Source organism: Vombatus ursinus, unplaced genomic scaffold (assembly GCF_900497805.2).
Source record: "Vombatus ursinus unplaced genomic scaffold, bare-nosed wombat genome assembly UNPS02014830.1, whole genome shotgun sequence".
Taxonomy (NCBI): domain Eukaryota; kingdom Metazoa; phylum Chordata; class Mammalia; order Diprotodontia; family Vombatidae; genus Vombatus; species Vombatus ursinus.
Genome location: NW_020954608.1, coordinates 43,839,364 through 43,858,042, shown reverse-complemented (window position 1 = coordinate 43,858,042; position 18,679 = coordinate 43,839,364). Strand labels below are relative to the sequence as shown.

General features: G+C 37.2%; 1 protein-coding gene across 1 annotated transcript in view; it reads right to left on the bottom strand.

Moving 5' to 3' along the window:
- Positions 1–16,757, bottom strand: part of LDHB (lactate dehydrogenase B) — a 29,308-nt gene extending 12,551 nt beyond the window's left edge. Inside the window, exons 1-4 of the mRNA XM_027838889.1 lie at positions 16,650–16,757; positions 10,999–11,133; positions 4,386–4,503; positions 369–542 (exon numbers count right to left, since the gene is read on the bottom strand). Coding sequence (XP_027694690.1) covers positions 369–542; positions 4,386–4,503; positions 10,999–11,127 — 421 coding nt within the window. The 5' untranslated portion in view covers positions 11,128–11,133; positions 16,650–16,757. The remainder of the gene's footprint in view (positions 1–368; positions 543–4,385; positions 4,504–10,998; positions 11,134–16,649) is intronic.
- Positions 16,758–18,679: the final 1,922 nt, after the last annotated feature.

The window sequence follows — 18,679 nt, the reverse complement described above, 5'->3', positions numbered from 1 at the left end:
GTATCTCTTCTCCTAGAAGTCTTTAGTTGTCATTTTGTAGGTTAACCATAGTGTAAGTAATGTAATGTAATTTGTTTCCTAACGAAAGGCAAACAAGGTATAAGAGATTCAGGGTTTAGATTTATCCTACTTAGGCTCACCACTGTATGACTGATATTAATTACACTACTTCAAAAGATTGGGAAGATTAAATTAGATAATGTATGTGAAAGTATTTCATAAACTACGAAGTACCACAGAAATTTAAGTTAGTCTTTAGTGTACAACTAACACAGGTGTAATTAAAAATTAAAAGTTAAAAAGAGTTAAAAGCCAGTTTTTAGGAACTTAGTGAATCAAAGTTAAGGAACTTAAGGTGCTATATTTACCTGGGTTGGAAACCACAATTATGATACAGTCTGGGCTATACTTTACAATCTGGGGAATAATAAATTTGAAGACATTCACATTCCTCTGTACCAGATTGAGGCGACTCTCTCCCTCTTGCTGGCGGACTCCTGCGGTGACTACAACAATCTTGGAACCAGCAGTGACAGAGTAATCTGTAAGAGAAAAGATAGAGGGTCAAACTGATTATATTTGCAGAATGACTGTTGGCAACCAGAACATAGGAAGATGCTCAATAAACGTTTCATGAATGAATTAATGAACCATAAAAAAATATTTCCCTTTTCCCCACAACTTTGTACTCTGTAATGAGATTTTACTACAGAATAGCACAAAACAGGAGCAAGAAAGGAATGACTTTAAGATTTATATATTTTTTCATTTTTGAAAATAGATTAATAGTCATACATTAACTCTGAAGGTATACCAAAAATTGGAAGACTAGAAGATTTTCATTCAAAAGGTTTAATAAAAAGGCCTCAGAGCAGGGGCAGCTAGGTGGCACAGTAGATAGAGCACTGACCCTGGATTCAGGAGGACTTGAGTTCAAGTGTGACCTCAGACACATAACACTTACTAGCTATGTGACTCTGGGCAAGTCACTTAACCCCACTGCCTACCCCAAAACAAACAAACAAAAAAAAAAAACCAAAGTCCTCAGAGCAAGAAAATTCTTCAGAAGTCACTTTTAGTGACTATTTGTCAGTTACACCAGAATAAAAGAAGAATCACATTCAGTTAAATCTTTATCATTCTGAAAGGAGACAGCTCGTTCCATTTTTGAACAGTTTTTAGAAAGTTTTTCCTACATTGATCCCAAAAGTGTGCCTCTGAAGCTTCTTCCCATAGTTCCCATTAGGACCAAGTAGAAGGCTAAGCAGTTTTCATATGATAGCTATGCAAATAGTTAAACAAGGCTATCTCTTCCTCCCTAAGCTTTCTCTTCTGCCCTTTAAATACTCCCAGTTCCTTCAACTGGTGGTCCTCATATGGCATGATCCTAAGGCCCTTTTCCATCATAGTTTTGCTCCTCTGGACAATCTCTAACATGTCAATGACCTTCCTATGTGCCACAAAAAAACCAAACACAATACATCAGATGTGGTCTGACCAGAGTAAAATGGGACTATAACCTCCAGTGTCAAACACTAACTCAATTAAATGTTTCAAAGGCACTTGTTGGGACTTGATTACTTACATTAGAGATAAAAGGCTCTTACATTCCTGTAATTCAAGAGAAACACCCTCTGGGAGCCACAACAGTTTCCTCATTTACAAAATGAAAGAGTTGAACTCAATAACTTCTAAGGTTCTTTTTCTGGTTTTAAAGTCTATATATAAAGAATTTACTGAGTCATTTATCATTCCTGAAATCTTCTACTTTAAGGCTTCTAATCTGTAGTTCTGATCTGAGAAGGTAGAAGGGAATGATTCAACCTAGATTTTTTAAAAATCAGATTACTTTATTAAATACTTTCCAATTAGACACAAATGCAGAATTTGAGCTAGAAGTCTTTGACATCACATTCTTACAAATAAGGAAACTGAGACTTATCCATTATTTCTTGAGAACCATTTCTTTTATATTTCTAATCAAGTTTTATTTTATTTTTCAAATACTATCATTTCTCATATAGTTCTGAATCTGTTATCTTTCTACTACTGGGGAATAACTTTGTTTTCCCCTTCAGATTTATTTGGTTCATTTAAAATTAGGGAAAAATTCAATTTTATGTTTTATGGCCTTTTCCCAAAGTATATTTATTACTGGGTGGTGGCTAAATATCAAAAGATATAAGCATAGACCTTTTGACCTGGAAGAGGTACTAGGAGTCATCTAGTAAAGGTTATATTTTAGAAATTAAAAAAATTAGATATCAACCAATTCCAATTAATATTCTTGAAAGATCATCCATCGTGGACAGGGAAACTTTTCTCTTGGCAGGACTGCATAAATGAACTAGTCCTTAGCAAAAAGCAAACACTCTTTTCTAGCTAGGTGGCCAGCTCTGTCAAGAATTCTAAGTCTAAACTACATTCTACTTTTAAGAGATTTCCTTGAGAAAGAGCAAAGGATCATAAAATTAAAGGATTAGTGGTAGGGAGTAAGGAGATAATAAAATACTAAAAGTAAATTTTTTTTCAAATCAGAATATAAAAATGAGAATGAAAATGGGAATGGGAAAAATAGTCACTACAAAGTCGGTTGGTGCAAAGTTTTGTGTGATATCTTAAAGAAAATCACTATATTTAACTAGGCACATTTTGTTAATAATATTAAATATTAAAATAATTGTGATAATAGCTCAACTCTCCTCTCACCCTGATCAATCTCCCTCCCTCCAGACTGTGTTCTTATTTTCTTTTTCTCAAATATCACCACCAATTAACAAATATTTATTAAGCATCTACTATGTGGAAGGCACTGTGCTATGTATTGAGGAATAAATAAATACATACAAAACATGAAATAATTCCTACACTCAAGGAGCATACAGTCTAATGGGAGATCAGTACATATAAAAATAATGACACAAATACTATGTGAATAAATACAAATATATACAAAGCAGTTAAATACAAGGTAGGGAGGTAGGGTACTAGCAGATGGGGAGCATGGATTGAGAAAGATGGATGAGAAAGATTGTAGAAGATGGTCCTTGAGCTGTGTCTTAAAAGAAAATGGGGATTCTATGAGATAGGGGAAAGAAGGGGGTACATTCTAGCATGATGGAATGGAATATAGCAAAAGTAATGGAATATCATATGTTTGAGTAACAGAAAGAAGGCCAGTTGGTTTAGAATATAGAGTGAAGGAATGGGGGGGGGGGGAATATCCAATAAGGTTGTAGTGATAGGCTGGATACAAGCTTTAAATTTTCTAAAGGCCATAGAAAGTAACTGGAGTTGACTGAATAGAGGGGTCACACAGTCAGATCTGTGTTTAAGGAAAATCATTTTGGCAGTCGTGTGGAAGATGGACTGAAGTGGGGAGAGATTTGAGGCAAGGAGACCAATTAGGAGGGCACTGTAATAATCTAGGTAAGAGATGACAAAGACCTGAACTAAAGTGGTAGTTGTATAAGTAGAGAGAAGGGGTTGGTTGTGAGAGCTGGTGTGGAGGTGGAAATGGCAAGATTTGGTAACTGGCATTTGCAGTGAGGGAGAGTGAGGAGTCAAGGATAAGTATTATTATGAATCTGAGAGGCGAGAAGGATGCTGGCGCCTTTGACAGAAATACTAAAGTCTGGAATGAGGATGGATTTGTGAGGAAAGATCTTGAGTTTGGTTTTGGACAGATTGGGTTGGGGTCTCTCTAGGAGATCCAGTTTGAAATGTCCAACAGGAAAATGTAAGAAAGTAGGGCTATATTTATAGATCTGTGGGTTATCTGCATAGAGATGATAGTTAAAACATGGGAGCTGTTGACATTATTGAAAGTTCATGAAAGGAGAACAATAGAGGGCCTAGGACAGAACCTTGGGGAACATCCACAGATAGGGGGCATGGTATGAATGATGAGCTAGCAAAGGAAAGGAGCAGCCAAACAAATAGAAGGTGAACACAGAAAGAGAGAGAGAAAGGGAGAGGGAGAGAGAGAGAGAAAATCATAAAGACCCAATCAGGAGAGTATCCAGAAGACCTTGGTCAAGAAGGATTAAGACTGAGAACAATTGAGAAAAGACCATCAGATCTGCCATTTAAGAGACTATTGTTAACTTCGGAGAAAACAATTTCAGTTGAATGATGAAGTTGGAAGTCAGATTGTCAAGAAGTTGAGGAATGAATGGGAGGAGAGAAGTGGAATCAGTGAGGACAGAAAGCTTTTTTTCAAGAATTTGGCTGAGAAAGGGAAGAGAGATATAGCACTAACTTGAGGAGATCCTAGTGTATAGTGAAGGTTTTTAAGGATGGGGAAGAACATCTATTCTATGTTTTTTTAATTATGAAAAATTCATTTACAGTATCAACATATAGTAATACAGATTTGAAACTACCTTTATCAGCCACAATTTTAGGAGTTTGAAGAAATAAACTCCCATGCTGCAGATCCATCATTTCTCCTTTGAGTTTGTCTTCCAAAACATCAACAAGGGCAAGTTCATCAGCAAGACTCTACAAATACAAAAGCAGGTCTTTTTAGTAACAAAATATTAAGAAAATCCAATCTTTGTTCCACAAAGCTTTTGTTTCAGGAGATGCACAACAATATCTAAGAACTAGGTGAAACGTAAATGGCCATCTGATATTTTGCTTACCTCATAGAATCATAGATTTTGAGCTGGAAATGACCTTATAGATCTAACCTGACCCCTTAATTTTACAGATAAGATAACTGAAGGTCAGAAGTGCAGTGACTTTTCCAAGGTCATACAGGTATATTAAATGTCTTTGTTTAAAAAGAAACTTCATAATTTCAAAATAATCAATGAGAAGAAAACTATTTCTTCAAATTGATTTAGCAAATTCCTGATTAAAAAGCTCAAGTATTAAATTATACATATTAGAACCCACACTTGAGAATTGAGATTTACTTTGCCCTTTAAGCTACTGCAATACTAATAAGGAGAAATAAAAAATATAAAAAGATATTATATCACTGTTACAACCTGAAAATTGGGCCCTGATAGCACATTATATTTTTAAGAGTTTGAAAGAGCCTAGTCCAATTCAGCTTACAGATGAAGAAGCTAAGATGCAGAGAGGTGAATGAAGTTTTCAATTAGATCACACTGTTACATAACAGCAGAGCCAATGACTAGGTCTACCAATACACAGTCCTCTGAGTGCTTTCCATTTTATTACCTTGTCCCTTGGGAGAGGATGTGATCAACTTGAATGTTGTACTTAAATAAACTAAGTTTGATCAACATTTCATAATGCTTAGAGTAGGTAATTTGGATTTGCTAATATAGGTTGTTCGGCTTAATCAAGATCCTTTAGGATTTCACAATCATTTTATGGAAAAACTTCACTAATTCTAGCAAAGCTGATTTCTAATTGTGAGAAATACGGCCTCAGCCAATTTGGAATCAGGAATCATACAGACATGAATTCATTTCAAAGTATCTACTTATTATATCAGGGTCAAGTAGTACATTATTCAGTTCCAAGTATATTCCTACAGCTTTAGGGGCAGGTAGGTGGCACAGCAGATACAGTGCCTGGCCTGGAATCAGGAAGATGTATTTCCTTGAGTTCAAATCTGGCCTCAGACACTTCATAGCTGTGTGACCCTGAGCAAGTTACTCAACCTTGTTTGCCTCAGTTTCCTCATCTACAAAATTAGCTGAAGAAGGAAATGGCAAACCACTCCAGTATCTTTCCTAAGAAAACCCCAAATGAGGTCATGAAGACTCAGACATGACTGAACAACAAAACCTAAAGCTATGAAACAGCATTTCTTTTTAAATGTTAATTCAGATTTTTCATTAATTTAAATTGACCCTCTCCAATTAATACAAATATTATTGAATTTAATGTTTTCCCTTTGTAATCACCAAATAATAACCAAACTTAAATAGAAAAAAAGTTACAAGAGAGATAGAAGAGAAATGTAGATAAGTTTCAAGTAATTTTGATTGGTACATTTTTCTTCTTTATCTAAATTTAAGCAAATTCCAAAAACAAATTTACAAGAGTTACTCCTTAAAGATTGAAGACACTTAAATTAGAACCTGGAGGAGAATACATTTTGTGGAATGCAAGCCCTTTTTTATACTTCAACATGAAGGAAATCTCCGTGCCTTGGCCTAGAGATGAGTTTAGTCCAGAATGGATGGCACCAGTCCGGATAGGACAAGTTCCCTTAGCCATGTCCAACAATTCAGGAAAAATATGACCTGTCCTAAAATTATCCCAAGCCTGGAGCACTCTAATGAGACTAAATGGATTCAGTAATGACTTGTTTCTGGGTATTTAGATTTACTCTAGTGTGCTGATTTCCAAACAGGGAAGTGAGGGAGAGGAAGTGAGAATTCATATATACATTAAGCATTTATGTTTTCATCATTATTTAATTCCAACATATATACAATGTGATTTAGTATGTCAACATAATAAACTCACTTCCTATAAACTGAACAATATTTTGCACTTATTCTTTATTCACAGAAGGATGCTACAAATGTACAATAATAAGACCCAGAATTGAAGAGGTGGAAGAGAGCAAACTAATTTATCTTTGGGAAATTAGTGTTTTAATGATCCCAAATGTTTCTCTGAAACAAAGGCTCATCTTTTTAACACTAACATTTTCTTGGTGATGCTGTATGGTTGTAAATCATATGATGGTTCAGCTGAAGTTGGGGATCACCCACAGGGCAATGGAGAGATGAATGGTGGGATGTGAGCAGGCTGTAACACATTGCAAATGAAAACCTGCTCAAAAGAAGCTGAAAAAAGAATGGTCTCAAAGAAATAAATGAGAGAGAGAGAGAGAAGTATCCAACACAAAGGAAGGGGGAGGGATAAATAATGTTCAGATGTCCCTAGGCTCCACTGGTAGCTACACGATTTCAAAAGGGCTTATAGGAAGGTCTGTAGACCCTCTGTGGAAAATTTATTGGAGAACATGGAAAGGGTCACTTTAGATGAACATATGTAGATAGATGGGTATCATCAGAGGAAATATCCACATTGGTGGGATGCTGCATATAAGTATAGAAGTATGGAGTAGTTACAGGATCTGAAACCAAAATGCACTTAACTCTCTATACTGTTCAAGGTTACACTGCATATAAAGTCAGAATTGCAATTCTAGCTCTGGAAAGATAGATTGGAACCAAATTGTGGAGGGCATATAAATCCCCTAAATGTATTATTTACAGATGGATTTGATTCAACAAGACAGCCTGATACAGCAGAAACCACACTGAATCTATTGTTAGAGAGACTGGGTTCTTTCTTTTTTCAACGATTTTGCTCTATTTTCAACATTTGTTCTTTTATTATTTCTAGATAATTTGATCAATTCAACATCTTACGATTGGATTTGTTTCTCTAAAATGTTATTTTAAATTAAAATATTTAAATTTACCTTAAAATGTGCTATATGTACTACATTGCAGCCCTGGGTCCAATTACGCAAATTCTTCATTTATTTAATTTAAAAAAATGGACACCAAAGCCCTAAAATAATAGATCACTTGATAATACTCATGATGCTCTGTCAAGAAACTGAGCAGTAACGAATATTAGCTTATTTTAGTAGCACCACATGTGTGATGAGGAAGATAAAAAGAGCAAAAGAATGCAGGCTTTAAGCACAAGAGGATGTCACGTGATCTTAGATCCTGTTCTCTTTCAGTGGGTGCAGGAAAAAAAAATTGGCTGAGAAATTCATACTCAGCAACCAAGGAAGGAAGAGATCCAGCACTTTAAAAACATCACTGAAGCTCTGAATTTAGATGCACATACACTAATGAGGATTCTAGACAGCCTACAGTCACACAAATAGGAAATGTGATTAGTTACTAAATTCTTTTGGGGTTTAAATATTCATCTCTTTACTCCTAAGTTTAACAACCTATTAATTCATATAGTTAGGAAGCTTGTGTGTATGTGTGTGTGCATGTATTTTTATGTTACCAAAATATTGTTTGAAAGAGTAGTAATTTAATTTTATTGCAGGAGTGGTCATTTTGTTACTAAGAAACAAAATTATTAGCCATGATACTAGTGTTATGGATCTTGGTAAGCAATGATTAAAATGGCTTTCTTCAAGCTATCTGGCCCCAGTGTAGACCAGACTAGTTTTATAGTCTTTCCCTTTCTTTTCTATCAGAGTTATGGATTCTAGTAGTCATTTTGTGGCTTCTGAAATTGTACAACATTGTAACTGCTTCACTTCATTTTAGTATCTTAATAGGATGGCATCCACCTTCCCTACCAACCTTGCCTTCTCTCACCTCTCCACCTTAAGTCCTTGTACTCCAATTAAAAAAAAAATTGTATAACTTAAACCCTACAATCCTTAGCTCATTAACATCTATTTATAAATTTCTAAATCATGAGAACATATATTTTTTCAAGAGGAAGATAGCCAACATTATTTTTAGTCTTCTCAAATAGTAAATAATTTTAACTATTCTTCCCAAAGACGGCATAGAGTATCTTCATTTTGTAAACCAGAAATTTAAAGTAAAGAGTCATACAAAATAGTGGAAGAATTAAGAAATAATTTATTCTGTCATTTGAGGTACCTTGTCACCAAAGGCTATATGACTACTTTTATGGACATTTAAGGGGAAATGTCATGCTTTAGAAAAGAATTGGACTAGGAAACTTTTAAGATTCCTTCAATCTCTAAAACCATTAACTTCATAAATTCTTTCTTCTACTTAAAACAAATAAAAAGTCCTTTTTTGCACAAGTCCTAGAAATGCCATTGGAATATAAGGCATTCATTGTTATTTTGGGATCTCCAGTACCTAACAATGCTTTACACATAGTAGGTGCATAATATATGTCTATTAAGCCCAATTGACCTTTTTTTTTTTGAAAAACCAAATATTTTCATTTACTTAAGAGGAAACCTGTGAATTAAGTCCCTTAGTGAAAATAAAATACTCCTTTGTTAAAATATAGAAGTTTTGTTCTGTTTTTCAATCTGGAAAGCTTAATATCAGACCTGTGAAAAATCCAAATTTTCAAAAGGAGATGGAGAAGAAAAAATATTTTAGGTCTAATCATCTTCTTTCTTTATTTTCAATACTTAAATTCCAAGAGAGAAAATACATGTCTAGCTAGAGCAATTGTTTTTCTAGGATTTGAGGATGGTTTTTTTTTTCTTTTTGCAGTTACACTAAATTCCAGACACCTAATAACATTTACATCAGATAGAGGAAAATAAAAGGAAGTTATCTATTTTTTGTAGGCCTAGATTTTCCCAAAATCATAGAGTTAGGAAGGACAGGATGGTATGGTGAAAAGAGCACAAGATTTAGAGGTAAAGGACTTAAATCTAATCCTGTTCTGCCACTCACTACCTGTGTGACCTTGTCACATAACCTCTCTGATACTCAATCTCCTCCTCTACAGAATGGAGCTAGTGGTAGTGGTGGTAACAGAGGTGACTTCCAAGATCCCTTTCAGCTCTACGATCCAATGAACTGGCAGGTCCTTTCTCAAACTAAACTGTCAGGCATTCAAACTCTATTGCAGAGAGCAGAACTCTGATGGGCTGGCCACTGTTTGAATGCTAAACATACATTTGCTGCCTAAAAGACTATTTTACAGGGAGCTCACATGAGGAGAGTGCTCACACAGTGGTCAGAAGAAACCCTACAAGGACGCTCTTAAGGTCTCTCTGAAGAACTTTGGAATCAATTGTATGACATGGGAGACATTTGCACAGGACCACCCAGCATGGTGTGCCCTCATCAAAGAAGGTGCTATGCTCTATGAGCAAAGCAGAATTGAAGTAACTCAAAAGAAATGCAAGATGTGCAAGTTTAGAGAATCTACCCTAAACATTCACATGGACCATTTGTGCTGGACCTGTAGTAGAGCATTCTGAGCTCGTATTGTTCTAATCAACCACAGCTGGACTTGTAACTTGACTCTAACATAGTGATGTCATTTTGTTCCTCTTCGAGAACGAAGGACAATAACCACCACCAACCAACCTAGATGTCACCTAGCCCAGTCTTCATCTTAAACATGAAGCCCCAATAAACATTTCTGATGAATAGTCACCTAGCCTCCGCTTAAACACTTCGACTAGTCGGGAGCTTATTATCTCAAAAGGTAGTTATTCCATTTGGGGACATTTCTAATTATTATGAAGCTATTCATTAACATTAGGACCAAGTGTATAATATGCTTTTTAGGTCTATTCCTTGGATTTCTACTACCAAGTAAAATATTGAGAACTTAAAATACCTGACTCTGAAAATGCTAAAAAGTGCATGGTCAAGGCATTGTACAGGGCATAATTCACAATTAGTACAATGATCCATTATATTCAGTGGAAGAAAAAAGCTTTTATTTTTTTCTCCCCCTACATTTAAGGAATCCATTAGAATGAAGCAGAGATTTGGAAGAAAATTAGAAAAAAAAATAGAATTGAATAGGGTACCAAACATTCTTCTCTAAAAAAGAAATCTAAACCAGAGAGGAAAGTTACTTAAGACTTGGCCTAGAAGAAGTGTGCATGGGATTAGCTAGAACTTGCTAAGTGCCAGAAAAGAGAGTGGGAGAGAACAGTTAGTTGTACTCTATCAGTTCCAACATCCCTATTGTCAACTTAACAGATCACTTATGACCTCTTCAATTATTCATTGGGCCCCAAATAACTAGGCTATAGAAAGTTCTTTTTTTAGACCATCAAAAATAAGTTTATGGGGCAGCTAGGTGGCACAGTGGATAGGGCACAAGCCCTGAAGTCAGGAGGACCTGAATTCAAATCCAGCCTCAGACCAAACACTTTACACTTACTAGCTATGTGACCCTGGGCAAGTCACTTAACCCCAATTGCCTAAAAAAAAAAATAAATTTAAATTGTTCGTCTTTTAATAACATGATTCATTTCTGAAAAGAACACAGATAATATGTAACTAGTCCAAGTTACAATAGCCATGCACTATATTTGCCATTCTGGAAATGTACCTTTGCAAGTATGCTGATAGCACAGGCCATACCAACTTGTCCAACACCCACGACAGTAATCTTATTGTTTGGGGCTGCTGCCTCCTCTTCTGCAACTGGCACAATCAATTTTTCTTTAAGAGTTGCCATTTTGTCCTGCAAGAAAAAAAGAAAAAAAATTATGCACAGATGTATACTTGAACTGAGATGGTATCTTCACTGGATTACTGGAGCAATTTGCTAACATACAAGATCTGGTATGCCTAAAGGGTATTATGAGGAATTCAGAGTATTTTTTTTTTAAAAATAGACAATGCATTTAGGCTTTTAATCCAAGTACCCACACATCATTTCATTTTGTTTAATATTATTCTAATTCCTTTCCTCTTATTCATTTCCCTTTATTTTCAGCATGAGTCTTTCCTTTATACCTCAATCTGCTTGTTGTTGCATTTTTAAATCACTACAAAATTTTGCTCAACATGATTTCATTCATATTAGCACCTTAATTTTGGGGATGGTCCATATCTGCACTTTTTTTGTACCAGACCTATAATTTTATTTGTCTAGGGAGCTACCAGGAAGAAAATTCCCTTGGCCATTGGGTAACTACTCTGAAACTCAGTCTTAAGAGTCACAGCAGTGGTGGAAATTCAAATAGAAAGGGGGCCATTCATTCATATATGAGGATCCCTGTGCCCACATATTGACTTAGTTTTAAAATGTAATATTATCTATTTTTCTTGTATTTTATTGTGTAAGCATTTCCCAATTATATTTTAATCTGGTTTAGGCTGCACTAAGGAGCCACAGGGAACACCTCTGGCCTAGGGAACTGTGAGCTTAAGTGACTTGCCTGGGCTGACGGTATATGTCAGATATGAAACAAGGTCTTCTTGATGCCAGGGCTAGATTTCTATCCACTATTCCATGACACCACTCTTTCTGCTGTACTAATAAGAAATTTATAATGTACTCAAACAGCCACGAAGTTCAAATACTAAAAACAGTTTAAGCTAGACCTAAAAAAGCAGACTAGGAGTGGGAATTTATAGTTAAAAAAAAAAGCCATAACTAATATGATATGTGTGGAACCAATACCCAGACAGGGGCATGTCTTCTAACGGGACACAGCCTGGTGGAAGGAACTCCTTTGGGAGACCTTAAACTAGCCATCTGGTATTTTCCTGTTTTAACTACTTATTCCTACTAACTGGTGCTAAGCTCAATTGATTTTACCTGCTCAGGGAAACCAGAGAATTAAATTCCTTAAAAATTATATGCTGGGGGCAGTTAGGTGGCACAGTAGATAAAGCTCCAGCCTTAGAGTCAGGAGGACCCAAGTTCAAATCCAGCCTCAGACTTGACACTTGACACTAGCTGTGTCACCTTAGGCAAGTCGCTTAACCCTGACTGCCTCACCAAAAAAAGAATAAAATAAAATTATATGCTAAACTGTTGGTGGAGTTGTGAACTGATCCAACCATTTTGGAGAGCAATTTGGAACTATGTCCAAAGAGCTATAAAACTGTGCATACCCTTTGATCCAGCAATACCAATGCTAGGTCTATATCCCAAAGACATAAAAAAAAAGGGGGGGGGGGGCAGGGACAAGTACCTGTTTGTACAAAAATATTTATAGCAGAAGTTTTTGTAGTGGCTCAGAACTGGAAATCAAAGGCATGCCCCTTAATTGGGGAATGGCTAAACAAGATGTGGTATATGATTGTAAGGGAATATTATTGTGCTATGAGAAATGACAAGCAGGATGATCTCAGAAAACCCTGCAAAGACTTACATGAACTAATGTATAGTGAAGTGAACAGAACCAGGAGAATGTTGTATACAACAACAGCAATATTGTACTATGAAGGAACTCTGAGTGACTTAGCTATTCTCAGCAATACAATCCCAAAGGACTAATGATGAAGCATACGATCTGCCTCTAGAGAAAGAACTGATGTTGTTTGAATACAGACTGAAGCATCCACTTTTCTTTTTCCTTCTTTTATTTTTTCCTTTTATTTGAATCTTCTTGTACAAAATTACTGATAAGGAAATGTTTTACATGATTGCACATGCATAATTTATATCTGATTGCTTACCATATCAGGAAAGGAGGAATAGAATTTAGAAATCAAAACTTCAAATAAAAATGTTTTTTAAAATTGAAAACAAAACAAAACAAAAAACTATACTACTGGTGGGGTTCCTCTTTCATAATACAGTAGTCAAAATAAGAATAAAAAGTACCTGAAATGTGAAAAAAAATTATATGCTAAGTATGAGTTAGAAATATGAAGATTTATGGAGCCATGGGCAGGAATTTTTATGGCAGTTATTTTGGGTGCTCAGAAGTCACTTTTTTTGTTTGTTTTCCAGCCTGTCTTCCCAATAGCTAAGATTGAATAGAATTACTTCAACAATTCTTGCATCAATAATTTCTTGTCTGTGGTTATTCCATCAGCTCAAAAAGACGGCAACTCTTCCATTGTAGGCCTTCTAAACACTAGTGTATGGTTTAATGAGTTGCTGTGGCCAAAGAAACTCATCACTTATTGACCAAATCCATGACGATGAGCTTCTTCAAACCTAGCTAGTCCTCCATAAGACATACAGTCAGTGACTAGGCGTAGGACCTACACCTATATGCAGGAAGTCTCTTCCAGCATTCTATGACATACTGGGTCTTGTGTTCTTCCACCATAGCCTTTGAGATCTCAAGGTCACTGCCGCACCATAAACACCAAAATAGGAGGTGCTGCCTCAACTGAGGGTGCTGGATTAAATGTCCTCAATGCTCCCTTCCAACTCTAAAATGTATAATTCATGATCCTTTGTGGAGGTGTTAATATTCTGATGCTGTCTCTTCAAATACAAACATTGCCCTTTCTCATATACCCTTACAGATTTCTTGAAAGGAAGACAGCAAAGCTGTGCAGCTCCTTCCTTTTTCCTTTCTAAAACAAAGCCTATAACTATGATATTCAGATTTAAAAACAAACCATCCCTCTAGAGTAGGTGCTGAAGAACAAAATGTCACATTCCTTCTTGATGAAAAATGTGAAAGTACAATGTCCTTCCTGGCTATTATTTAAGTGATTGTTATTCTTAAATATACACTGGACTAAGGGTGGGGAGAAGTGTGTGTTTGGAGACAAGCCCTGGACCTAGAGTTAGAAAGATCTGAATTCAAAACTGGCCTCGGATTCTTACTAGGTATGTGGCTGATGAAGTGACAAGTGACAAATCAGTTAACTTCTATCTGCCTTTAATTTCCTCATCTGTAAAATGGGGAAAATAGTACCTATTTCCCAGGGTTGTTTTGAGGATAAAGTTTGTAAAGCTATTTGCAAACCTTAAAGCACTATAAAATGCTAGTTGTTGGGGCAGTTAGGTGGCGCAGTGTATAAAACACAGAAGTTAGTATAAAGTATAAAACCCTGAAGTTAGGAGGACCTGAGTTCAAATCCAGCCTCTGACACAATACTCACTAGCTGTGTGAATCTGGGCAAGTCACTTAACCTCAATTTCCTCACCAAAAAAAAAAAATACTAGTTGTTTTTATTGTTGTTAAATGTTAGCTGTGGAAATAAAGTAACATCAAGTGCACAAAGTATCCAGCGATTCTCTGTCTTTCTTACAGATTTATTTCGGTGATTATGATGCACTCACATGTTGTCTTTAAGGGATTAATGAAAACCTGGCTCACTGAATTGGTTGTACACACATATACAAGCAGGATAATGACTTGTACTCCAACCCCCCAACTTCAGCACCCACATCCCCACATCCTCAACATATGTAAGTGTACTCAAATTATTTGTCTAGACATGTTTTAGAATGTAAATAGAGCTAGGCAGGTGAGTACTAAGTAATAAAAACAGGCCAGAAAGGTTCTAAGAACTATTGCTTTTATCACAGAAAACAGGCTTACTGTATCTCTTGTCATCTCTCTAGGGCCTTTCAGAGTTCTCCAGAGATTAACCTGAATCACAAAGCTCCTTGTCTTAGGAGATCTTTCTCAAGTATAGTTCTTTAAAATATATGTGTGTATGTACATGTATTTATATTTAGTTGTTCAGATCTTTTACTTCCACAATCCTCACTACTTGAATTTGAACCCCTTCACTTGTATAAAAAAATGAAGATTTATCTGTTCATAAATAGCGTAGCAGGGCTATCTGCAATACTATCTGGTATGACTTGCACCCCCAGTAACAATGGATATGAAGAATTCAGAGGAATAAGGGAAGACTTGTATGAAGTGATGCAGGTAAAGAAAACCAATCGAAATTGGTTGAAATGCACAGCAACACTAGCTATAAAAATGAAGTCAACTACAAACAACAGATTTTGAAATTCAATAACATTAATCATCAAGTTTTTAAGTACTCACACTTTCTTTTAATAAAAGATATACTGTTAGTAAAGTTAGCATAAACTTTAAGTAACTGTAAACTGTTAGTAAAGTGATAGGTTTCGTTTATGATCAATCACAATCACTTTTATAGGTCCTGTTTTCAGGATTAGATTTTGTGGGAATAGTGAGTCTGCTGTGGTAGTGTGTACATTATCAGAACAAAATTTATAAAGAAAAAAAGAGAAAAATCCTTTTTCTCTAGTTTAAACCAAGGGTACCTCTCCCACCTCCCATTCTTGGGGCCTGTAAATTGCAGCCTGCATGTTTTTTGCCTCCCACACATACACCCCATGTGCTCCTCCGCCCTGCACCACATCCTGCACAGTAGCTAAGGTAGAGGAAGATGCTGAGACAGTAACAGCCACAGCTCCCATAAGAAAAAGGTCTCGGGAGAGAGACTAGGCCATTTTGACTCAGCATGCGGAGATGGTGAAATTAACAAAACCCATCAGGAAAAGCCTGGAAAGAATTGGACAGCCAATTACTTGACACGCACTGGGTAGGGGGCTATGCTTTCTTCCCTAACTGTAGTATAGTATTCGCTTTCAGATCAATCCTACGTTTCTGCTGTTCCCTCGACTACTGGACTTCATCACTATCGATATCTGTGATGGGCATCCCGAAAACAGACAGTTCTCCACCCTCTCTCCACCTGGTAGAAGGCCCGGTTCGGAATTATTCCGTCCCTATCCCTCTGTCCTAGTTCTCGGTCTTCCCTTCATCTCCTCCCCTAAGCTCTACTTTCCCCACCCCCTTACTCTACACTTTCAACCCCCCTTGTTCTCCGGGCACAGTGCCCTGGGCTTCTGCCAGCAGGCACCAAGATGATGAGAACTCAGTGAAGCTCTCAAGGACACAAAGGTTTCTGAAGATTTGGCTGCAGAAACCCATAGGCAACAGGTTTCCTTGCCATACACCAGAGATAGGGGTCCGGGCCCTCTTTGCTGCAGTGCAGATTAAAAAAAAAAAAATCCACCACCATACATTCAGCAGAGCTTCCCTCTCTCCCGGCCAGTTGCATCTCCCCTTTTTGGGAAAGCATCTCCGGAATCGGGGGGAGGGGGGAGAGAACCCTAGTGGCTATCAAGATGTGCCAAGGCTCTCCAGACTTGAAGGGCAAGCTATCCTTCTTGCCAGGGTCTTTCTCTCCTGCACCGACTCCCCCCCCCCAAAAAAACTGCACCGCATCCCCATCCCTTCTTGCCTTCCTGATGGAGCAAAGGGACCAATCTGTTGGACCAAAACGTACCTGCCTGAAGAGTAGATGATTGCCTGTGATGAAATTTGTCCCAAATAGAGGAGAGTGTCAGCTGCGTCTTTCTCCAGCAGTGCCCTAGCTACAAGGAGAGAGGAGGAGGCGGGGCCCCAGCACCCTCCACTGCCTCTAAGGTTTCTCTATTGTGATTGGAAACTCGAGAGACGCCTGCCCTCGGCTCATTCAATCGCCTTCAAGGACAAGGGCTCAAGTATGCAGTCGTCCTTCCCGTTCTCTGGGTGGAGAGAGGGGGAGGGCGGAGGGAGGAAAGAGGTCACCTACAGAGAGTTTCCTACTAGGTGTACTTACATCTACCCTTCCTTTTTACAGCTTTATTGCTACATGATATATATGCATATACACACACGTTTCGACTTTACAATCTCATTTTAAAAGCCCATTTCTTTTCTTAGGATAAGATCTTTGACGTGGGTTTTGCTGGCATTTTAAGAATGCAAAACTGACTACGTTAAAAAAAATTGTCTGTCCTTGAGAACTTCTACCATAAAGATGCTCCTGAAACTATAATAGCAATTCAATGGAGTGAGATTTCAGAGATAATTAATTTGCCTTTTTACTTGATAAAGTTAGATTTCATTATATTTAATGGAAAAATAAACACTATCTCTTCAGAGGTGGGTCTTTTAAAAGTGCTTTACTCTTGTAATGAGGGGACCTTCCAGGTTTCTGAGCAATTCAATGGATTGAACAAACATTCAGTAAATGCAGGATGTTGTGCTAGGCATTGTGGAAAAACTTCATTACTTACTTCAATATTTCAAGGGATCCAAGATGTGCACTATGTGGGTACTCTCTCCAACTATGTAGATTGCAACCCATCTATCCTTCTAATCCTGTGGACCTGTTTGATACCCATATTCCCTTGTAAATCTTCCATAAGGACAAAGGATCCACTTATGTGCTATGGGACTTTGTAGAATCTTTGTGGAATCTTTGTCAGGTAATTGGATCACCTTTTTTTTCCCTCCCAGTTAAAGGACAGTTTATTGTAAGGCCAATAGAAGCGGGCAGAGTTCTTTGACTTAATGGGGGTGAGATTGATTACATACAACAAGAACAGTGAAAGGATCTGGATAGAATTAAGGAGTGGTAAGTAGTCTGGGTGGGCCAATTGCAACCATAAAAATACTATCGAGGCTAATTAAGTGATCTAGATGGGATTAAGGAATGGGTTGGATGGGCCAAGCGAGACAGTGAAAGGAATGTCAAGTTAGCTAATTAGGTGATTTTAGGTCAGCTGGGGTGGGCCAATGGCCTTGGGCAGAGGTGCCAGTGATCTGGGCTGCTGAAATGTATGGGAAAAATCCAGGGACTGAGTTGCTTTCAAAGACATGGTCTTTTCCTTTTAGGGGTCATTCCCCCCTCAAACAAATGGGACCCAAAATATTTTGGGGTAAAGGGCAAAGGTCTTAGTTTCTGAAACTGCTTCCTGCTGGCAAGGGCCAAACACTAGGGTTTGATAAATCCAAAGATCCTAGCTTCTGGGATAATAACTTCCTATTGGGGGGGGGGGAGGCGGAGCCAAGATGGAGGAATAAAAGCAGTGACTTGCTTGAGTTCTCTCCCCTAAACCCCTCCAAATACCTGTAAAAAATGGCTCTAAACAAACTCTAAAGCAACAGAACCCACAGATTGAAACAAATTTCCAGCCCAAGACAACCTGTATGGTTGATTGGAAAGGATAATAGCTTCCTATTTGACAAAAACTCCTGGGAAAACTAGAAAACAACACAGCAGAAACTATTCTGTCTTAACTGCATACCAAGATAAGGTCAAAATGGGATTTAGACATAGAGGGCAATACCATAAGTAAATTAGGAGAGCAAGGAATAGTTTCTGTCAGATCTATGAAGTAGGGAATAATTTATGACCAAACAAGAAACAGAGAGCATTAGAAAATGTAGAATGGATAATTTTGATCATATTAAATTAAAAACATTTTGCACAACCAATGCAGCCAAGATTAGAAGGGAAAGCAGAAAGCTGGGAAACAATCTTTACAG